Here is a 23,816-nt window from a genome sequence, read left to right as displayed (position 1 = left end):
TTTAATTATTAATAATAATAATAACACAATGGACCATGTTCAGCTGACACGTCCCATATAAAGAACTTAGACAATTAAAACCCATTTGTATTTCTAGCAAAACCACAATGTACCACAGTTTTCCTGGGTAGAATACGAATGAAATAACACGGCGTTTGCAACACTAAAGCCATGAAACTCTTCCTGCTGAATACTGAATACTCTTCGTGTGCGGTTAGGACAACACCTATTTATACATTGCAAACCTGTATCAGAACTCGGAAACTTAAATTGTCACAGTTTTCTTTCCTATCAGATTTTTTAAGATGAATAATAATTTTTAAATCCTCTTGTATCCCCTTATATCCGGTTTTATTTCGTGTCATCAGGGCGGCAGTTGTTTTAAAGCCAAGGAATTGTTGAATCAGAGATATCAAGGAATAAAAAATAAGGGCAGCAGATATGCTGACTGTATTCACGCTCTCGGCTGTACAATTTATCGTTTATTTTGCGGGGTCCTTATACACCCCGAGATCAGAGTGGAACCCATGCTTTCTTCACGCTGTGTCTCAGGAACTATCCCTGCTCGTTCTTCTGCGCGATGTTGTGAGGACACTTGTGGCCCGTCGCTAAATTCAGACGGAATACGAAACATTTTGATTAATAAAAAATGAATATGCAGCCAATTCTGCAGCTGGCTGACAGTCGAAGAGCGAAAGCCGTTCTTGATTATGTCTTCAATAGAAACCGCGGGCTGTGTTTCAGCGAGACACCTCTGATTGTAATAAGTGCGCGATAAAATCTGTTGTCCTCTTGTTTAAAATTGGGGACACAAACCGCGATAGGATACTCGTTGGGTCGTTATTTGTAAAACACGGTACAATAAAAGGAGAATAATTCCATTTGAAAACATGGCCCGATCAGAGTTCATCGGCAGGTCACTGAATTCATTTTGATTCCATTCCTAGCCTGATCTGTTGCTCGGCAGAACCCCGCAACGCATTTTAATATCTATAGGCGCTTATGATTGAGGGGGGGAAAGATGAAATCGAACTGATTTATCTTCGCACTTGTTTTGTTAATGGACTTATAATAATTAATAGCGGGTAGCTTTAATTAGTTAAAAATAGATTCAAATCTTTTTTTTTTTTATTCGAGACTCAAGCTTCTCAGTCCTCTCCCGAACCCCCTAGGGGAAACACCGAGAAAGAAAATATCACTCTCCAAAAAGACGAACATCTGCACTATAAGAAACTTCATATATTTAAAGCCACGTTTAATAATCAAAACAATTAAAAGCCACACGGAGGAATTCTAATTACAGGCAGGCACTTGCTACGCACCCCCACTGTCTGTTAATTTATAGCTCGAACAAAGGACGTTTGGAAGATACACATTTTCATAAGCTTACACGAACCAATAGACATTTTTCTACATATAAATTCAGCAATAGGAAACCTTGTATGTGTATAAAGATGGATATTAGATATACCCTATATTGAAATTCCTTTTATCTGAGCTCCTGTTAGGGTATTTGACTTGAGCTTTCTCGAAGGCAGATAAATACATATTTGTAGGACAACGAAAATTAAGTTTAACGCCATGGCTGGCCAAGTTTTCGGGCCCTGGTTTCAATATATCCCCCCTTCGTAGCTGTTTTCTTCAAAGTAATGACCTGGGCACAATTCAATATGACCGAGCAAGCTATGCATGCATTACTATAGAAGCGGCAAGTGGGAGAGACCCAGCTCAGGGGTGAAACGCAGGTCAGCGCGTCTAACAAATATTAAAATGTCCTGCGAGTCCCTGACACGCCTAGCTGTTTAACAAAGACTGCCAAAGTATGAGATTAATACGAAAACTTGCGGGTTCACGACAAAATCCGTGAGAGGGGCCGATGGTGTGTCACATTTTGCATAGTTGTGGGGGCTTTGTTGGTGGTTTCAAATGTATCGGCTTGAGACAGCGGCGTGGAAAAGGCGAGAGAGATTGTCGAAGGTTTAAAAGCGACAAAGGAGCGTGCTCGCTCGCCGCCTGATGAAGCTGATCTCGTGCTGTTTGCTGTCTTATTATTTTCTTCCTCTTATGGTAGACACGCCGAGGATTGTGTTGTGATCAAGACGGTGGTGGTGGTGGTGGTGGTGGGTTTTTTTTTTGTCATGCGCGCCTTCTCGCTGCGGGCTGGGGCTGTGGTAGCGGCTGGTAAGGTACGGATCTGCAGGAGCAGGGGTGAGAGAGAGAGAGAGAGAGGAGAGATGTGCAAGGTATCACGGGGAGGTCACGGGCTCAACCTGTGGCGCGAGAGAAAAGGGAAGGGGGTCTCGGCTGTCGATGAGGCTCGGGGGGGAAAATAAAGAAAGGATTTTGCAGGGATAATGACCGGGGTAAGACCGCGTAGTGTGTGTATGTGTGCGCGGATTGAATGGGGGGGTGAAACCGCAAGGAAGCACAGGATTTAAATGGGACTATAAAGTAAGTGAAAGCTTGTTTTAAAGGCTGCATTGGGCTTTAAAACAGTTTCGCGAAAGTGGCCCGATAGCAGGTGCCTTCCTGGGCAGACCACGTGTTCGAAACTGGAGTAGGTCCACGACTTTTTTTTTTTTGTCCGTCTTCAAACCGAGTTTTAATTTTTTAGCTGCGTTCCTTTGCTTGACACACGCCGGTGTGCTGTTCTGCTGTATGTTGTAACTCTGCGTATTGAAAAGTGTTGTTGTTTGGTGGGTTGGCTTTATTTTTGCTCTTTTATTTCAATTTCAATAACTTCGACGGAATATGCTTCTCTGCTCTAAACCGTCTCTAAACAGAGGGTGCCCAGGTCCCGATTCTGTAAGGAGTGTTTAGGGGTGACGGGGTGTCGTTAGGGGGTGAGCGGGGGGTGGATGGGGGGTGTGTGGGGTTTGGGGAGGGGGGTACAGGGGGGGATCGCACCTTTTCCTCTAGTTTAAGTTAGAAACCCCTGGCGGTGCGTCTGCTTTGAAATGCAAAATTAGTTAGAGACAGGGAGCCACGTTTGTCCTCTCGTGTCTCTGAGTTGTGGGCGCTTGAACCGCGAAGGCACCGCCGTTCATAATGTAGCCAAAACTAAAAAAACTCAGCGCCGGGGAACAGAAAGTCGATCCGATCTTAATTTTCTGCAGCAACGTCAAGGCCTGTGTTTCAGCCAGATGGAGGTTGTGTTTCGACGCTAGGGGTGCTGATTGCTTTCCTTTGTTTTCCTCAGCAAATTATAAATTAACAATCGAAGATAATACTGTAGCATAATTCGATTCATCGTTGTTTTCCAGTGATTTCCTTTGGTGTCTTTTGCAGTAGGTGCTCAGTTCAGAGCCCCTGTTCTTTTTTTGTGGCTATTGAGCAGAGCAAAAACACTGTGTAAAATCTGGAAGGGTTGTGAGAATTTCTAAACTGGAAATAAAAATGCTTGACATTTATATTGCAGTTCCGCGTGTATTTGTCAAACCAAACAAATATTAACGACAGTGGCGTTCTTACGTGATGGTGTCGAATAGAGATTAAACGAAAAACTCACATACGGGAATGTGGAATGCATTTTTCCGGGCTGCAAAAATTCTGTTTATTTTTCTGCTTATTATCGCACTTTGTTAGAACAGCTTACGATATTAATTATTTTTGGATTTACACAATGCGGTATCATATAAAAAAAAGTTAAAAGAATAATATTTTTTTCATTTTAAAAACAATTGGTTGTACTTCCTACCTATCTGAAATAGGTTCAGATAAATTGTTCTTACAGACACGCAACAACCAATATTTCGCTTTACATGAACAGCACTTAAAATGTCTTTTTCGCAGACGAATTAAGAAGTACGAAGACATATATTATCACACGTAACTAGAAAAAAAAACACAGAGATGTATGTAACAAATTCCAAAGGTGAATTCACATCTTTTCGCGTATATCGTTTCTGTATTATTTCGGGAGTGCTGGTCGGGGTTTTTACACCCTCGTGCGATGTGGGCCAGGTGTTCTCAGGGGGTGTTAGAGGCGCTTTCTCGGGAGCTCTTCAGAGACAGAAAGCGGAAGCGGTGCTGCTTACGGACGCGCCACAAAGTGAGACAAATGCTGTAAAAAAAACCTAAAAACTCGGAGATTGTGTTCTGTCGCTTTGAGGGCGCGAGGGAACTCCGCGTTATAAAGCTGTGTGTGTTTTATTACACTTGTGCTCAATCAAGGCCCTGTGATTAGGATTGGGGCCGCATTACCCAGGAATTACCTGTCATAAAACCTTTTAGCTTTTATTGCAGCTGGTATTATTATTATTATTATTATTATTATTATTATTATTATTATTATTATTATTATTATACGTTTACACAGAAAACTAACAGCCAGTATGCTGTGCTACGGTAGGGTCATATGTTCCTTGTCGAGGTGTTTGAGAAGAGAATTGCAGTAAACACTGGAGACAACACCAATAAAAACTGCAAACACGCGCTGGCAATATAAGGAAGGAAACTGGTGTTTTAGAAAGTTTTTTTTTTAATCCGGGCTCCCGCAATTTAACGAACACCGACATGACATCTTTCTGAAACGTTGGCAAAGCGTATCTATACATACACTCACACCATCTACAGCCTGATCCCAAACATACATGTATATACTTGGTGAAGAATGCAGTCTGCGGTGTTATTTTACCCCCTGGTGTTTAAAACGCTGTTTCTGTACGGGCAATAAGAAGATCTAAACATTTAATTTTAACTTAATCGCGTCACTCACTTGCGCAGAGTCAACTTAAATTGCTCACATCAATTCGAAGATTTATTACTGTTGCTATTATATTTTTACATTCGGTGCCGATTTCATTGCAATATTTTTAAAACGAAACATAGCTTCTTAGTGAGCGGAGGTCTGCGGAAAGCTCTCCCTGGAGCAGAGGAAGGTGGAAATATCCGGGTTCGTGATTCTTTATCGATGGTGAAGAGGAGTTCGGGCTCGGGGCCGGTGCAATTACCTGTCATCTATATATACCCTGTAGATCCGAATTTGTGTGAACAGACACTCGGTCACAAATTCGTATCTAGGGGAGTATGTAGTTGATATAAACGCTGCGATGCAGAGACCGAAGACCCAAGGATGCCATTTTTAAACGTGATTTTATTGGTGTTTTATCGATATCCGTAGCCTTTTTGTTGTAAACGAATAAAAAAGAACATTTGCCGGGAGCTGTTGTTTTTTAGAGTCAGTGAAACGCCTTGGACTTCTGAGTGTTTCGCTTTTTCCTCTTATTTTGTTTTATTAAAAAGCCGATTCCCCCACGTTAAAAAAAAACTCGGCGATGCCATATGAAGTTGGGGGAGGAGGAGGAGGGGGGGGTGATCATTAATTCGTAGACCTACACCTCCAGTAACGTGGAGGCGCGTCGTACAGCTTGTATTTTTGTGACACGGAGACGTTCACGGTGTCGTTTTACGCCGCCAGTTTTACGAAAAATTGAACAGGGCATGAACGAGCACTCCTCCCTGCGATACCTAAAACGGTTTTTCGCATTTTTGTGTTTTTTCCATTTTTTTCCCTTACCAAAGCTACATTTGAGCTACAGAACCGAAATTTCGCGGATTTGTAAAACAAGAAGAGTTGCGTATTTCTACATAGGAATCAACCTGAAGCCATTTCTATGCAAGGGGTGCGATTAACGCATTCTCTGCAAAGTCTCGCCCACAGGGTCTCTTTCATGCCCAGGTCTAACGGTGATTTAGGAGACTCGGTATCCCGAATTAGTTGATGAATTTTCTATCGATCCGAAACAAGCCCTGATTAATCTCTGACAGGCTCTGGCTGTGCGCTGCACACCCCAGACCTTTCTATCATCGCCATTAGTGACTACGTTTAAAGCCTGCCCAATACAACTCCGCCGCATCGCTTTGTGTCGAATTTATTTTCGTGAGCACGAGCCAGAATCTATCCAAATTAAAATTTCGTGACCGGGGACCGATAAGTAGCCCGCTCCCGCCTCCCCCTCTTCTGCCATCCCCCCCGTTTGGTTTAAACATTTAAGGGAAGATACTGGACTGGCTCGCCCGAGCGGACCTCACACACCGTCACTTCAACTGGAGCTCTTTCAAGAGGAATTCTCTCTCTTTTTCTTTATGTTTTTTTTTTTTACTGCGCCTTGTTGTTGTGATCCACCCCGCGCCCGCTCACGCCGCGCGTGCCAACAGATTAAAAAAAAAAAAGTAGGCGATATTAAGATCACAAACTATGCAGAGATGATGTTTGGGGTACGCTCTGCCTAATCCTATTTCCTTATCCGGGAATCGTACGGGTCCACGCCATTGGCTGGTGGCGTCACATGGATTCTTAACTTTGTTCGTTTGACAGAAAGTAGGAGGGTTTTACGAAACAGGAAAACGAGTAAAGGGATAGAAATAAATTTTAGTATATTTTTGTGTGCAATTCAAAGAAATTAATGGCCATGAGTTCCTTTTTGATCAACTCCAACTATGTGGATCCGAAGTTTCCACCCTGCGAGGAATATTCACAGAATGACTACCTACCCAGCCACTCTCCGGATTACTACAGCGCCCAGAGGCGAGAGTCTTCCTTCCAGCATGAGCCGATGTACCACCAGCGGTCGGGCTGCAGCGACCCGCCTTACGCCTCCTGCCAGGGTCCCGGGCAACCCGCCGTCGTTGTGTCCCCGCGGGGTCACGTCCTCCCCCAAGCCGGAGTCCCGAGCCATCTCCCGGAGCCCAATCACCACTGCGACTCCGTCACCCCGAGCCCTCCGCCCGTCTGCGGACAAAACTCCGTTAACCAAAGCGCCTCTTCGTCCAGCACAGGCAAGGAACCAGTGGTTTATCCCTGGATGAAGAAAGTCCACGTAAACATCGGTAAGTGCCGCTAACTTCTACCCCTCGTCTCCAACGCGTTTATTCTAACTAGGGTGGAAAAGCTACATGTCCGGCGTTAAATCTCCTGCTCTACTTGTGAAGTAGCCTTTGGTTGAGATTTACGATCGGCTGTTTGCACGGCAGTATAATTACATCCTCCATAAATTTTTATTGCACTCCTTGACCAGGCACCTTTGAAGTCTAAAGCAACCTTCCCCATCTAATTTCTTTCAGGGAAGGGTTTTTTTTTATGACTCTTGTAACCCATAAGTTAAGTTTTATGTTTTGGTAATTCGAATTTAAGTGTTTGGATGTATAAACGTGTGGCTTCGTCTGTCACTTTCCTACTGTTAAGGCAAAGTTTATTGATCTCAATGGAAAGTAAAAAAAATATATTTATATGGATTTTGCTTTTTGTGTATGGACCACGTGCATGCTTCTCATTTCTGCTTGTGGTGATACCGTCGAAAGCTTTATGTCCAATTTAAGAAAGCGATTGTTAGTTTTTGCACTGTCACTGGAGATTGCGAGGCTATCCCAAGCGTGAGTCTTCCCATCTGCCTCCCTGTCCCATAGCGACTCCGCACTGTTGTTTAAAGTTGAAGTAGGATTTGAAATTTTACTTCACCGTGGTTTCGGAGCAATTCATGTCAAATCTTTGATGAAGCCTGATTTTTTTTTCCCCCTGAAAACAAAAAGCTTTCTCTTTGTTTTGCCTGGTAGAATCAGTGGCATACGTGTGTATTACTAAATACATTTCTGGATTATGTATCGCAGTTATGGAAGCAGGGCTCTTTTTTTTGTATTCTTGGGGTTCAGAACGGGTCATACATGCTGGGGTGTTTTGTGTGAGATTGCGCACGTTTATCAAATCAATAAACAGATGCATTTTTATCTCTGTGCTTCTCCATACAGTGAGCCCGAATTACGCAGGGGGGGAGCCCAAACGCTCGCGCACAGCCTACACCAGGCAGCAAGTGCTGGAGCTCGAGAAGGAGTTTCACTACAACCGCTACCTCACCCGGAGGCGCAGGGTTGAGATCGCTCATACCCTGTGCCTGTCCGAGCGCCAGATCAAAATCTGGTTCCAGAACCGGCGGATGAAGTGGAAAAAAGACCACAAGCTGCCTAACACCAAAATTAGGTCATCGAACTCCTCCGCCACTAACTCTGCTTCTAGCCAGGCTTTGGGAAGTTCTCAGAACCGCGGCAATGCACAGCCGAGCCTATAGCTCGCTGCTCTCTTTCAAGGGGTTTGGAAATGCTCACTTTCCTGCATTGAAGGGAATATCACGTCGGGGAAAAAGGAGAAAAGAACAGACGAAAGGGACTCTTTATTTATACATTAAAAGGGGGGCGAGACTCCATTCCCAAAAATTAAAGCACAGATATGTGTTTCTGCTGCCCCCAGTCCCCTGCATTTTTGCCTTCCTCTTCCCCTCTTCCCTTACTCGCTCGCCCTGCATTACAACAGAAGGCTGCAGATAGTGGTTTTCAGGTTTGGTGAAGATGGATCCCTGTTTCATCCTTAATCATGCCAAACTCAGCCCCATTTGTCATGTTTACTCTGCGGTACAAAGGACGAACCGTATGCCTGCTAATACCTCGACATCCAACGTTCGCTTTAATAAATGAGCCCCCGTTTCGTCAAGAAGAGCCGTTTTTTTTTTTACCCTCTCCTCTCCTCTCCTACTTAGAACAAGAAAAACAAAACTAAAATGAAGCCGGCTTCGCTCACAATAGGAGAAGTAGTTGGTGAAGGATTTGTTTTAAGGGGGTATTTTCCTCCCCTTTGTAGCTTCAACCATACGACGCGATTTGAAGGCAGATGTGGAGACCCCCTTTTTGTAGCTGATTACGTAGAGACATGGTTGTGCTTTTACGTTTTCCTATATGAACCACGGAGTGTACGTAAAGACACGGCCACAGCAAAGAAACGCAAAGGAGAGGAAAAAAAATGCGTCCTTTGACCCAAATATGAAAAGGAAGATTCTTAGGTTAACTTAAGCCAAATGTCGTTACGGGCAATGCAACTATAAACAGCACTATATAGCTCCAGACAGTGTTTTTTTTATTACCTCAGTTGTGAATTTGTTGTTCATTTTGTCTTGTTTTATGAATGATAAAATGAAACGTTCTATCGTTATGTTTATTCGCCTTGCCTTGCAAGTATCGGGAATTAGTACTTAATTCGTTACATATTAAGTCTGTTGTAATTTGAGTGCACATGTTGCCCAGGATTATAAAGAACAGTGCGTGTGATATAATCTAAAGCAGATTTGTTTTTCCCAAAAAATAGTTTTTTCCTTTCCTCGGCACCCGCCTCTCTCTTCTCTTTGTTTCTTCTGTTCTACGACACATCGGGCATTTTTGTGTTATTATTATTATTATTATTATTATTATTATTATTATTATTATTATTATTATAAATCCCGTTACATTCCAAAGGGTATAGTCCTGGCGCTGACATGTTAAATAATGTTTTGTTGTTTTTTTTTAGTAGATCGTTATTTTTCTCTCTCTTGTTCTCCGTGTATCTACCTTAATATTTGTAAATAGTAATAGAATAAAATAAAAGAAAAAAGAAAAAAAGAAGGAAAAAATGTATCTCCTGCACGTGTGACTTTTCTTCCCCCCTTTCTCTGTCGCTGGTCACTAAACCGAATGTGATTGAAATACAGTTATTCTGAAGGTTCCTGTGTTAATGCCAAGTAATTTATTATACAAGTGCGATTTTTTTCCCATAACAAAATTCGTTTGCTGTTAGTGTATACCTGTCTTAAATACCGCTGGGTTGCTGTATCATGATTTATATCTTATGGACAAGAGTAATACTGGTACATTACGTCTTGTAATCTCGTTTTAAATCACAGTCTTGCTGTTTCAGTTCCCTCTGCCTTTTTATTTAACGCTCCTCGCTTCTGCTGGTTGGCAGTGTCGTGCAGGTATTGTAATTGGGAGCCCCAATTTTCGAACTTTAATAGTTTCCTTGCTCAGAGGCAGTTAATGCATTAATGAGAGTAATTTCTGCACAGCTGTTTCTCGGTGTTTGCAGGTTCGGTGTGTATTTTTGATATTACAAAGGAACAGGCCGATGCAATATCTCAAACTCTGACAACCAAATAGATAATCAGGAAGACGAATGGCTTCTTTTGTAAGGCGCAGCTCCTGTATTAATTCTCATTTTCGTTTCTTAGAGCAAGTATCGAAAATATAGAGCAGAACAAAATAACATTCCATTTGCGGTTTATAACTTTAAACAAGAATGCAACCTTAAATTGCTCTGAAAGAATGCCCCCCCAACCCCCCACCCCCCCAAGAAAAAGCACGGATTCTCCATTACAGCGGGGCCGTGGTATCTGAAATAGGGAGCTCCTTTTTTAGTGCATGAAACCAGTGCACAAAGGAATAAAAATCTTAACAGCATCATAAATTCACACCCGATTTAAGAATGCATTAACCGCCAAGCTGGGGTTTACGTGCTTTTAAATGCCGGTGGGAAATTGCATTTTGATATGAATATTTTCAGAGGCTGGTAACCGTCGTTACCTCCTTTATCGTTTAAATGTGGGGGAGAGCGAGTGAATGAACACATTAAATTTTTTTTTTGAATATACCTTGGGACATTGTGAACTGTCTGCTGTAGCCCATTTTCTATTCCATACCGGGTCACTTTTAAGACGATCGGGGTGACTCAGCACGTCAGTATGTGGAGGTACATCTGCGTGTGCCCCCAAACCGCCTCACAAAAGGCACAAACCACCACAACTTGTGAAATAAATGGTTTTGTGTGTGGCGTCAAATACAATATGCACCTAGGAATTCTATTCTAACCTCCCGAATCAAAGCTTCTGGCCTGTCCGTTTGAATGGGGCGAATAGGTTTCTATAGGACCCAAAGTTCACAGCCATTATTTGTAGACAGAGCTCAAGAAAAATGCGAGAATTATACAGAAAATCATTAATCACTTCTTTTCTTTAAATACTCCTTCTCTTCTATTGTTATTCAGCGGCAAATCTGGACAGACCTTCTGCTGGGAGAAGAGAGAAAAAAAGGGCTTTGGAAGACACGTGAAGATCCTCCTGGCTTTGTTGTGGCATTTTTTTCTCCGCTCCTCAACAAACTCGGGCCTCCAGCAAACTTTATTTTTTGATTTTAGTGTTTTAAGAGAATATCCTGCGAAAATGAAGACATTAGCCGAAGACTTCAGCGGAGAGCGGATGGGAGCGCCAAAGGTAAGGGCTCTGTTGATTTTATTTCTTGGGTTTTATTGCTTTATTGCGCTGCGATTTCACAGCACGGCGTTGGTAGCAACATTTGGCGAAGGAAAGGAAACAGGTTTTATGGTGTTGGCTTTGAAATCAGACTTCTGTAGCTGGGCTGTTGTGTATCTTGAATGGCTTAAGGGTGTGTGTGGGGTGTGGAGGGGGGGGGGGGGGGTTTGAGGTTAAACTGTGGACGGCAATCCAGAAGATGACTTCTCTGAATTCTGTCATCTTTTTTTATAAAGATTTTGGTGGGAATTTTGGGGCAGACCTTGGAAGCATCGGTCGGCCTCAGCAGGAAAATTCTCCGCGTTGGCGTCTCGCTGTTGTCTTAAAATGTCGATATTGTGACCCCTGCCTTGTACAGATTCAATGGTAGTTTATGATTCGATTCTCCACTTAAATGCTTCAAATTGGAAAGCCAGCTCTTTCTATGTGTTATATGGTAGAATGATTCCTAAGTAAGCTGAACGAGCTTTTGGTGAGACAAACGGTTTGAAACAACTCCACCCTGTTATGTTTAATACTTCGTGTGTAGGATTATATGTGTGTGTGTGTGTGCGTGTTTTATTTGTTAGACACTTTGCCTTCAATCACCCGCCGCCGTTTGCGCCACAAAGATCAATCTCTGTTTGGTTTCACAAGGCTGGCGAATCAAAGTGACGCGCTGTGCTTCTTGCGTGCTGTGGTTTAGGGTAAAAGTTAAGGGGAACAAATGGTACAGACACAAGGAAGAGTGGTGAAGAGAGAAAAAAAATCGATGTGTGGAACGGACAGCAGAATGGCCGGGTCGGGTTCATCCAGGGGCCACGTTTTCTAAGCGATTAGCTGCGTTCTGAAGTCACAGTCTGACCTCTGAAACCCTTGACCTCTCCTGGACTGGACACCGCTCTGTGTAACATTTTGTACATAAACCAGGACCCAGTTACTCATAACACCGCAGCCAGGGCCGTGTAACCCCGGGGCACGCTTCTATCTCTCCGCGCTGGACACTCGTGTAGCCCTCCAGGGCCCGGGCGGGCGACTGTCTGGTTCACTGGTATGTTTGGCAAACACATGCTTTTTACAGTAACACTTGCTGACCACCAGCGGTTCTGCAATCACCGCCGCTCATCTGGGGCGAGTTAAGGCCGATACCAGCTCTAGAGAGCTGCGCTGCCCTTCCTCTCCCGGAAAGAAATGTAACGTCCCAGCACGCCGCACGGGCAGTACCTGGGTTAAAGAACGAACTCCAGCCAGTCCCAGTGGGTAGACGATATATATATATAGATATACGCTGAGAACCGCGGTAGTGCGCCTTTTCTCGAACTCTTGCAGTAGGCCTACAGGGTCCTGCGTGTTGTGGTTGCTCGGCTCAGCCCCTGCGTGGTGCCCTGCATGCGCAACCCGGTTAAGGACACGAGGATTAATCGGTGGGTTTTGCCCACGCCTTCCATTGTGTCTCGCGGTGGGTCGCTCTCCCGCACCCTTGAAGACGCAACCTAGGCGCCTACCGTCGCGAGGTGCCCGCGGTTTCGCGGCCCCCGCGCTAATTGCAAAACAAATAGGCTCCACGTTTTGCTGAATTATTGTTCTGAAAAGCCGGAGAGCGGAGGTCAGAGGCACAGTCATATAGATATATTGCCTAGCCCCGTTCTTCGTGTGTTAATTTTTTTTAAAGAAATGAAGAAGACACGGTGAAAGAAAAAAACAACAACAAAGAGCTCCTCTTCCTACCCCCCTCCAAACCCGTCAGTGCACGCTTTTCTTTTCAGTTTAATAATTATACCAAAGAGACAGGGCGCTGGGTCTGTTCAGCAGGGCGATAATGTATATATTGTACACACGGTATACCTCTGAAATCTCGGGCCCGGATATAAATAAATAGAAATCTTTGCTTCCTTTCCCCCCTCCAATTAGGGAATTAAATCTAGCGCTGGTAGTCTGTGCAACTCTGGGTCGTTAAAAGGGCTTTTGGTATGTGAAAGAAAATTAGCGAGGCTGTCCGGTCGAAATGTTCGCCCGAGCGAAAATTTCGTTGCATTTCGCTCTGTCTCCCTGACGGTTAAAAACGACCTTGTGTATTTTGATTTTCCCTGCATATAATAAAACGAGTGATTTAAAAAAAATAGTCATCGGTACAAGCGAATTAGCGAACAAACGTGCTTCGATTGAATGGGGAGTATTGTGGATTCGTTGGTGCTGTGAACCCCGTCGATTTTCACCTGCTGAGCGGCAGAGCCGGGCGCAGGAGGCCGAGGTAGCGCGGGGATCAGCCGGTTTGGGTTTCGCGTTTGCGCGGGTAGCAAAATCATTGAACATTAAAAATTTGTCGAGTAACATTTTGGCCACGATGAGTTATGGCTAATGTCAAGGACGGATCCGATTTATTTATTTATTTATTTATTTATTTTTTGGGGGGGCGGTTTGTAACGATTCTTTCTAAATATTTGTTCTTTTGTCGTCACGGCGCTTCCAGAAGAAATCGTAAGTACGCGCGCTGAGGAGGAAGAAGATTTTGGGGCAGAGGCGGCTGGTATCTGGGAGGGTATTTCTCTCAGGAATAACCCGCTGATAGGCATTACTTGAGAAAGGATCCGCGGCACAGCGCCTGCTCTGTCAGATTTATGACCCCCAGTAAAAGCGTGGTCGCGCGGGTTCGTAAATCAATCTTCTTCCCTCTATATAAACCTACCCTTTTGTAAAGGCAATGTTTATATAGGCTTCACCCTTACCTGGGCTGGATATTTTTAGAATCTCTGGTATTCAGTCTTCAGTCAAACTAATTATTATTATTATTATTATTATTATTATTATTATTATTATTATTATTATTATTATTATTATTATTATTATTATAACAAATGGCAAACACTTTGAATGTTTTTTTTTTAGTTTTCTTCGGTATTGCGAAGACTCATATTCGATTCGATCTCTGGTTTTTAGAGCATTTCGATTTTTTCCTCGGGTTTTGCGTGAACCTCCGCGCTTATGAATCCATCCTCAATGTTAATAAAATACATGGTAGATGTTCATTTGATTTTGAGGGGATTTTCGTTCGTCACAAGCTTTTTTTTTCCCTGGATTTATCGGTGCACGTTGTTTCGGATTTCTCGTAAAACAACCTTTATTCTCCCAGAGAAATAAACCGTGTTTGTTTATTTCAACTACACTATACGGAATCGTTTACTACTACTACTATTTTTATTACACGAATATTATTATTATTATTATTATTATTATTATTATTATTATTATTATTATTATAATAACAGTAGTTACAGTGTTAATTTTTATTTTCCTCATATTTACAAAACGGAAAAATTAAACACCTCCGAATTTTTTTTTTACCTTTTTAATGATCGTTTGAATTTCGCCTTTTTATTTTCGTTGATAAGGTCTGGCGAAGGGAAAAGTAAGGTCGGCAGTGTAGTTGTGTAGCCCCCGCGTTAATATGCTGTGGATTGCTGCTGCCCGGCTGTGAATGAATTCTCTGCTCCTACAGACGGCGCTTTGTTAGCACAGAGGATGACAGTAAGGGCACGAGACATCTAAGTGGTCTCCGGGCAAGAAAAGCTGCTTTTCCTCCTGCTGTTGACTTTTGTTCTAATTGCTGTTGATACAGGCTACTTTTTAACTGTGCATCTTCTGTGTTTTAAACTTCAAGTCGTTTTTGCCCGTTTATTTATTTTTTTCCTGTGTGCCCGAGCGGTTTTTAGTCTGAAACCAGACCGCATAGCGCTTTCGCGTGACCTTGAGATTCGTCCAGAAAGACAGGCCTGTCCGTCCACCGCCGTCCAGTCCTATTGTTCGGAGTTCTAGGAATCAGAACCCAGCGCATTGTCCTAAACGAGCTACCTGCAGAATTTTGCTGAGCTCCTCTCCCTTGTTATTGCGCCCAGCGATCCTACCTGTGCAGCACTACACCGTTCACGGATAAATTTTTAAACAAAATAAAAAAATGTTATTTCTACTTCTAATTCAGGTATTAGAAATAAATGAATGATAAAATTATTATTATTATTATTATTATTATTATTATTATTATTATTATTATTATTATTATTATTATTATAACATAATTTGACTTCAGGACGAAGCAATTTTAATTAAATTTGTTTAGGGCTGCGCCCTGAGTACCATGAAATTGATCATTTCGATATTTAAAATCACAATAGACACCACCTTTGTAGGAGAAAAGAAAAACTAAACTACTACTCCCAGCCATAGCTCTATCGTAAGACTTCAGACTTGAAATATGCATTTATTCTGCTACTGACTTACTCGTTGTATAATATTGTAACGGCGTCGATAAAAAAAACGACGACTGGCTCTTTCAGTGGAGGTGGAGGTGAGAGAACACAATCGTTTAGGAAGGAAAGAAAAAGAAAATGCACAAGACAGTGGAATGGCTTCGAAATGTTCCTCATTTAGTGTCATTTCGTCTATGATAATCACTTACCATGGTCCCTTTTTTTTTGGGTACCGACACAAAAAGTCTTTAATTTCATTTTTTGTACGAATGCAAACGCGCTGTGCTCGTTTTTTTATTATTTCCGTGTTTTTTTTTTTTTGGGGGGGGGGGGGATATTGTGGAAGTGCAGAGCTGAAGCAGCGCTGGGTCAGAGTGGTCCCGCGAGCGAGCATGGAAGGAGACCCCCATCCCCCCTCCCGGTCACGTGATTCATTAAATAATTAATGCAGAGGTTGCAGAATAGATATGTATTCGTCAGGAAAATCTCAGACATGGTCTCCCTGTGTCTGACGTGAAATTCAACTGTCCTTTTAAAAACAAGCCTATAGCCGAGAAAAAAAAGAGAGGGAGAGACACACACGGAGGCTGCAATAAAACAAATTTGGAAGGCAGAGTCACACCGTGAGCTAAGATATTGTAAGTATCATGAACAGGGGGATGGCTACAGCCTGCAGCGCCTGCTGTGAAGTTCTCGGTGTGTCCATGTAAATGAATTATTTGTTGTTTGTGTTATTGTTGTAAATGTGACAAAATAGCCGTCTGATCTTCCATCGCTGTCGTGTGTTTGTGTCTTACTCATTTTTGTAAGCAGGGATCTTGCCAAAAGAGTCTCTGCATCCCATTGCTTTATATGATTTGGAATATTATCTATATTTTTGGGACCAGATTCTTCTCCTCGCTGTCTCTCCCTCTCCCTCTGCTCCTTCCCTCCCTCTCTCCTCTTGATTTATAGCGATATGTATGTCGGCGGTACCGCGGCTGCCATTGTGTGTTTGTGAGAGAGTTGTGTTGTTTATGGCCGTGTCCTCGATAAATCATTTCTCAGGGAAAATGATGTTCGAGTGATGATACTTGGGAATGAGGAAGAGCTTCCGCGATCAGCCTCGTCGCCGGCTTGGCCGCTGTAGTCTGTAGCTCTCTCTCTCTCTCTCTCTCACTCGGATGCAGTTGATTATTGTCGACGATTTACAGTAATAGATCAGCCGCTAACGCGAAGGCTCTGTAGCTCGGGGTCTTGAGTTACAGCGGCTGCGATTACCAATTAAGGAAAGATTTGTTTAAATTTGGCAAATCGGGAACGCCTCGTTGGCATACAAATCTCGTAAAGAACGGGGTCTAATCCGGAAAGTATAGCTCGGGGTTCAGCAGGATAGCATCCATTCTCCAATTAAAGCCGAGCTTTCTCAGGTTTTTCGTTAGGGCAAAAATCAGTCTCATTGGAATACAGCCCTAAAGGAGGAGGTCTTCATAGGCTCAGAATTCAATTGTTTAACCAGAACGAACTGAAGGCAAAATAGAACCTAATAATCTCGTTTTTTAGATACCGGGATCTGCGAATCGGGGCATTTACATTTCCACTGTCGATTTTGTTTTGTGTGTGTTTTTTTTCTTTCCAAGGGAATTTGTTTTGACAACAATGCACGTGAAAATGTGTGTGGTGCTATAGTTCATTGCGAGAGCCTAATTCTTGGGGAGGTTCAGGTTTGGAGAGCATTTCCAACCCACACACACATTCATTCGCCCGCACACGTACTTGAGCCATTTTCTGTTTGTTTTGCTTTGCGTAGAAATGACTTTCTAGAGAGGAATGGAGCCCAGATACGCGAGCTATGTGTGTGAGTGCGTCTTGTGGTCTGTGGATCTCCGCGCACTTCTTGTGTGTGGTGCTTAAACACCGAAACCGAAATGTGCTCTTTCGGGTCCTGTGGACAGCAAACGCGGAGAAGGGAGAAGTCCCAGCGGTTCGGCAGGGTACAAGAAACGATAAAAGAAACACCTCAGACGTCGATAGTCTTCTTTTAAAAATAATTTAAAAAAAACTTTATTATAGAGTCTCAGCGTTCAAACGAGCCAGTGGAAACAGCCATATTCACATCAAATACAGACCAAACGAAATTCACATCATGCGAGACAAGGGAACTTAAATAATCCTGCTCAATTAAATATTAAATAAGTTCATAAATGAAATAGTCCCAGCAAAGACGCAGAAGCTGTGTTAGCTTTAATTGGCTTCCTTTAGGTTGTCCTTGAAGTTGGGTATTGGTTGCAGAGGGAGGCTGGCTACGCTAACCGCTCTTTCTTCGGTCCCCTCTTCGGTTATTTGAGCCTGGGTGTCAGACAAGGGGTCCCGGACAACCGGCGCTCGAAGCGGTCCATTCCCCTGTGTAGAAAAACAGGAACAACTCCGTGACTTTCATCAAATATTGATGCACGTAGCAGCGAGTGGCAGAATGTATATTCTCATAATAGTGAGTATTGCGGGGCTCTTTGTCAAAAACAACATCCTCGCTCGTTTGAGAGGAAAGGAAGGGGTTAAACGAGAGAATGTTGTCAGAACAGAAGACTTAAGATGATTATTCTTAAGGAAATATGCATGCTCTTTTGGAATACATTTTCGTTTCCCAACTTCACGAGAATCGGGGATATGCCATATTTGTCCTTACTAACCAGTAGTTAGACCACAGTTGTATATGCTGTCTTTCTTTCTGTGTTTGCATCACCAAACTGGCAGTGCGAGACCATCAGCGCGGTGAAAGACGCGGAAAAGAAGGGTTACAACACCGAGAAACGGGAGAGTGATATTTTCTGTTGTTGTTGGTGGGTTTTTTTTTCTGTTGACAATGGCCTTAGTGGAAACTGACGTTGAATTCAGAGTCCTCCGATTATTTCTGAATCCCTAAACTAGCCGGCCACCCCGCATGCAGGTCTAAAACGCTCTCCTGCAGAATGCCTTGTTGCGTTGCAGGAGGACCTAGTAGCTGTTTATTCGTTTTGCTCGCGAATTTATTCGCGAATTTATTCGCTCATTCTGCTCTGGCGTGCTGGGCTCTGTTCATTGTCGTTTAGAAGAGTCCCTGGCAATCGAAGACGGAGGGAAGCACTGAGCCCCGAACAGGACAGCTTCCCCAGCAGCCATATTTAATCCGTCTCGATTTCACACACAGACACCGCTGCTGGGTCAGAGACAACTAAGAAGGAGAAACCGAAGCTCCTTTTCTGTTGTGCTTCTAGTCACATTGCTTTGTCGTTTTCCGTGTCGTTTTCAGACTGAAGTCTGAAAACAAACACAAACAAAAAAATAGAGAAAATCAAACACACGCAAAGTCGGAGGATTTAATCGTGTTTTTTTTCTCGTTTAGTTCAGAGAAAGCTCCTTCCGAGCTCCCGTAAACAATGGTCTCTTTTTTGACTGAAGCTGCTTTTTAATTACAGAGACTTTCGTTCGCCTGCGACTGATTCGCGTTTTGTTTCTCTCTCGTGCGAGCGTCGTGTAAATATATATATATACAGGATATTTCTGATTTTTCTGTATTCCAATAAAAAACAAAACAGACGACTGACTAGGCAGGACAAAGCCCGACCTTCCTCACAGCCGGTAGCACCCAAACGTCAAATTCAACAATTAAAACATCAATGCAGAATACGAATATATGTGTGGGTAGAAATTATAATGTCACCATCTTAACGAGAAGCTCATTTAATGAAACCATGATTTATAACACAACACGCGGAACCGAAAATCGAATCCAAGCTTCTTTTTTTTCAAAATCGAAAATCCTGATAATACATTCATTATAGGCTGCTGTTCCGAGAAATCCCGTTTTACAGAGAGGAACGCGGTTAGTTATAACAGGAGAGGATGAGGGATTGTAAAGACAGCGCTCCCGTTGGCTCGTCCTATAAATTAAATACACATTTGTCTGAGCTAAAATAACGTGGCGACGCTGTAGAGACTCGAGCTTAGTGCCCCTGAAATCCGCTTCTCTTCCCCAGTTAGGGCGTCTGAACAGATCGACCACAAAGAACAGAAAACGAATTCAATGAGAAACCTTTATTTCACGGTTTTTTAGAAGGCAAATAGCCGATATGTCACTGAATACTTGTGAAAACACTAAATATCGTAAATTCGCTGATAAATTAATGGCAGTACTTCACTCTCTATTATTTTATTATTATTATTATTATTATTATTATTATTATTATTATTATTATTATTATTATTATTATTACTATCCAGATGTTTAGTCCGTAGAGTTACTTCCCGGCTTTCTGATGTCGAGGTGATTACACGTTTGGGAATAAATCAATATCGAGCCTCCTGCTAACTCAGACCGGTCCGCGTGGCTGCTCGTGGCCCGTGCTCCACTCCGGGCGAAACCGCGCGCGTGAAACCGAGAGGCTGTTCGGCTCTCCAAAGTGCCGAGGAGGCAGAAAACGCGGTTTTTCTCCGGCAGAAAATTGAACAAAAGCACGGGGAGAAAGACCAGTCCTTCTCTGGAGCCTCTTAACTCCACAGTAAAGGTGACACTGAAGAGCGTGAGACACAGAAGGGTCCGAAATAACCGGCGTTGGCTTATTAGACCTATTAACTGTCCCATGCATAGTATTAGTAGTAGTGTTAGTGTTACGTTTGGATGGAGAACACCAGCTAACAAAGAATAATTTTACCAAATGCAATGAACGCATTATTTGCGCCCGCAGAGAGGTCCTGTTCAGCGACAGACGACTTACACTTTTAACACTCTTTGTCTTCTTCAGTTCACTGTACGAATTGCGTCGCGTTGAGCGTTAACGACGAACCGCGAGTGTCGGAATGAAGCGCGCTGAGGCTCGCGGGGTCGCACGAGCCCATCTGGCCCGGGCGTCCGCGTGCGCTCCCGGATCTCGCCACATCCTCATTGGACTGTGGGACCCAAAGCCTCCTCTGCCAGTCCTCCCTGCCAGACCTCACACCCTCCACAAGCACAAGGGCAGCGGAGAAGAGGAGGGGCGGGTGGGGGAGAGAGATCCAGGGGTCCGGTGCTTTAAAGTGGAGGAGTGTGGCGCACCCACACCTACATCGGGAACAAACAGCGCGGTGTCGCCAGGTCGGGCCGGGGTCGGGTGCGTCGTGGGCCGCCCTGTAGTCCAGTGAGGAGGAGCCGGACGGGTCGGGGGAGACGGGCTGCCTCGTCTATTCAATTCACACGGCGGCACGATCCACGCAGTAGGTCCGGCTCGGAAATCCGGCGGCTGCAGCAGTTCTGACTGATGCTCCGCCAGCCTCGCTCGGGACTCTCGGTGGTCTGTCGGGAGGCAGGTAAGGTTTTCCAGCTCGTACTGGCTGCCTGGTCTCCAGGCCGCTTCCCCTCGCCCTGTACGAATTCCAGCGCCGTGAGATATAATTAATTACCCGTTGTGTGACCTATGCAAAGGCGCAACCTTAGGTCTGCGCGGACTATAGCAGACTTTTTGTCTTCCAACAGATTAAGATAGATGCCTTCAAATAGGTAACCGGAGGAGAAAGGAGGCCCGTCTTCCCCCTGTCTGTCTCTCCTTTCTGTCAGCTTCTCCCTCTCTTTCTCTGCCTCATTTTCTCCCCCCTCCCTCTCTCTCTTTCTGCCTCTGCATTACCTCCTTTCCTCCTGAGCTTGTAAAGCTTTAAAAACCGCGACAACTACTGAAAACAAAAACTCAACAACTTTTCCCTCTTCTGAAAGTTTGGCCTGTGTCGAGAGAGCCGCGGAGAGGAAGGCGCTTTGTCAGGGGGCTCTGAATGGAACTGTGAACGGATCTGCAGGTTAGGTGTAAAAAAAAAAGAAGATGTATCTGAACATGATTTATGACCCTGGGAGGTATTGTTTACTCTGAGCTGCTCTCAATTTGGTTCGGCGATTCTTTTTCTATGAAAGTCTCCCAAACCAATCCCACATGTCTTCCGTGTGTCTGGGCAAGGCTGGGGTGAGCTAAACCCGATCCACGGCGTCTGACAGACCCCCAGAAATCTCCCCACCTCTGGGGCAGGTTGAGCAGCGAAGGGCGACCCGCTGGCCCAAGCGGTGCCGCCGCCGGTAGCCCAGACGGGCCCTCAAAACGCCTCGCCCAACGCCACGCTGTTCTAGGTGTGTAGGAGATGGATTTGTTGTTTATTTCCATTCATGGGGCGTAACGCAAGCAGCGCAGTGCACGCCGCCACACTTGCAGGCTCGCACACAAAGGCTGCTATTATTATTTTTATTGTTATAGTTCAAGTAGGGAGCTGCTTCAGCAGGCATAGGCTGCAGAGGGACAGGTAAAGGCTTATTCCACGCTGAAAAGAGAAGAAAGGAAACACAACGTTTCGGCTGTGGAGCCTTCTTCAGGTGTGAACGAAACGTCGTTTCCTTTATTTTCTTTTCAGCATGGAATAAACCCGTTACCTGTTCCTTATTATTATTATTATTATTATTATTATTATTATTATTATTATTATTATTATTATTATTATTATTATTATTATTATTATTATTATTATTATTTGGGTTGGCATTAGTAATAAGTGCACACCTAGGGTGCCTCAATAGATTCACATACCGTAGAAACTGTACAGAAGGACTTTGGACGAGCGCCACGCTGCTGGTTCTCCGCTTGTGTCTGGCAGTGTCAGCTCTGAACTCAGCCCACTTCCGACTCGCCTCGCACTTTTGTTGAAAGAAAAGTTTTACAAATTGCATTCCGTCTCCTCAGGCAAGCAAATTGTCACAGAGCTTCGCCCGGCCGCCAGGCCGCCTTGTTTTAGCAGAAAATTGCTTTGCATTAAATTCCCCCCCCCAGCCTCCCGAATCAGTTTCGGTAACCCCCCCCCCAGCGAAAAATGGAAATTCTGACCCAGCGGTTTGCGCGTGGAGGAATAAGAGACTGGGAAGAGACCGCAAGACCCTAAGTGGCTATAATTTAATTGATTTTATCATAAATCACCAACAGGAAGGCGCAAAGTGAAGAATAACTGGAGTAAATTGTTCCCTGTGTGGGACTGCGTTAGGTTTGGCAGCTCTCGATGTTTTGCATATTTCCTCGGGATTGCTGTTACTTCTTGGCTACGCTGCAGTTCCCCGGGGAATAAATAAATATACATGTAGAATTTAACTAGGGGGTTAAAGATAAATATAGATAGATTAGAAATAAACGAAAAAAAAACAATGTATGACTCGTGTTGCCCTTGATTACTCGCCTCGGACACAGATAGCGCCATTATATGCAACGAAACATTGGAAGTGCAGTTTCAGTGGTTTTTTTAAATTCTGGTTTTGTGTCCAGTTGGCACTTTTCTGTCCCTGGAGCAGAGGGCAGCCTGACCCCAGACCCTCCCGGCTCCCCTCAGACCTTTGTATCCATCTCTCCTGCATTGACTGTCTGTTAAAGATTACCGTCCCGGGGCCCTTGCAATTAAAAATTAACTCTGACTGGGCCCGGCTGGAGGAGGAGGGGGGGAGCTCCCTGTCAGGACTGTCCGTTTGCTGAGAAGCGAGCCTGAAAGATCAAAGTCCTTCTGCGGTACCTATGGATCAGGGGGATCAGAGATCCCGGGAGGACAGTGGGAGCTAGCATCAGCACTCCCCTCAGAACAAAGTTATTCCTCGCCGGTCAGAGACGGAGTCAGGAGTGCCTTTTTACCAAGAAGGTTCACATGCGAGAAAGTAACATCACCACCGCCCCCTCGCCCCCCCCCCTCGCCCTGCTGTGAAGTCCAAATGAAGCTCTTTCCAAAGCCTTCTTGAATTACCGCGGTTGCAATCTTTACAAGTTAAAAAAGAATGAACTGGATTTGTAGTTAAATAAGAGCGCCAGGCAGTTAGCTAGGCTCTGCAGGACCCGATATTGAAGTAGGTCAGTCCAGCGAGTACTTTTAGCCCTGTGAGCGATGGGGTGCCCTTGCCCTCGGTTGCGGCTGGCAGGAAACCGCGAGAGCTTGAACTGAGGAGTTTTAATTGTAATCCCGGGATCTTTAGTAGCAGGAGAGTCTGCGTGGGTGTACAAGCCAATCCCACCGCTCTGTTCTCTCCAGTGGGAAGCGCAGAACCTGTGTTATCACTGATATTATAGCCGGGCGACCTGGTGTCTCTCGGTGTTCCCTCCCTCTCGCTGCTTCTGAACTCCGGCGTGTGGAAGTCCTGTGTCAGGTCGCGGGGATGAGGAAGAGGTGATGTCTGGGCCGATTTCCTTCTGAAGAAGAGCTTCCCCGGCGTGGATTTCCCCCCCGCTCGGCGTGATATGCAGCTCGAGACACGGGATTAGTGCCGAAGCTCAATGAAGACTCACCTTTGCAAAGAGATGGCAAGACTATATGGAACATGTCTGGCAGGGGGAGTGGTGTGGCCGTAGAATATTATGAGGAGAGCGAAAAGACAAGACAGCCTGGAAAAGGTTCGAACTCCCGAAAGTTTATCACGACTATTGGGTTTTTTTTTTTAAAAACAAATGTGCTCCCCACCCCAAAAAAAAGTGTTTCATTTCCGAATTCCCTTTAA

At 44.3% G+C, this 23,816-nt stretch overlaps 1 protein-coding gene and 1 long non-coding RNA gene across 4 annotated transcripts in view; one reads left to right on the top strand and one right to left on the bottom strand.

Moving 5' to 3' along the window:
* The first annotated feature begins 5,026 nt into the window (after window positions 1-5,026).
* Window positions 5,027-23,816, top strand: part of hoxb4a (homeobox B4a) — a 27,259-nt gene continuing 8,469 nt past the window's right edge. For 2 of the 3 annotated variants that reach the window (XM_088622933.1, XM_088622932.1), the window contains exons 1-3: window positions 5,027-6,831; window positions 7,747-7,975; window positions 10,841-11,066. In XM_088622933.1, coding sequence (XP_088479059.1) covers window positions 6,408-6,831; window positions 7,747-7,975; window positions 10,841-11,066 — 879 coding nt within the window. In that variant the 5' untranslated portion in view covers window positions 5,027-6,407. Of the gene's footprint in view, window positions 6,832-7,746; window positions 9,439-10,840; window positions 11,067-23,816 lie in introns of those variants that run through there. The other variant, XM_088622934.1, reaches the window with a different exon arrangement.
* LOC148638813 (uncharacterized) lies at window positions 17,342-20,200 on the bottom strand. The gene is made up of 2 exons (XR_015930958.1): window positions 20,062-20,200; window positions 17,342-17,710 (listed from the first exon to the last, which is right to left on the bottom strand). It is a non-coding gene; the product is annotated as an uncharacterized LOC148638813 (long non-coding RNA).

Source organism: Lepisosteus platostomus, chromosome 28 (assembly GCF_059453375.1).
Source record: "Lepisosteus platostomus isolate fLepPlt1 chromosome 28, fLepPlt1.hap1, whole genome shotgun sequence".
NCBI classification, from domain to species: domain Eukaryota; kingdom Metazoa; phylum Chordata; class Actinopteri; order Semionotiformes; family Lepisosteidae; genus Lepisosteus; species Lepisosteus platostomus.
Note: the sequence above shows the minus strand (reverse complement) of the source record. Positions and strands in the feature narration are given on the sequence as shown.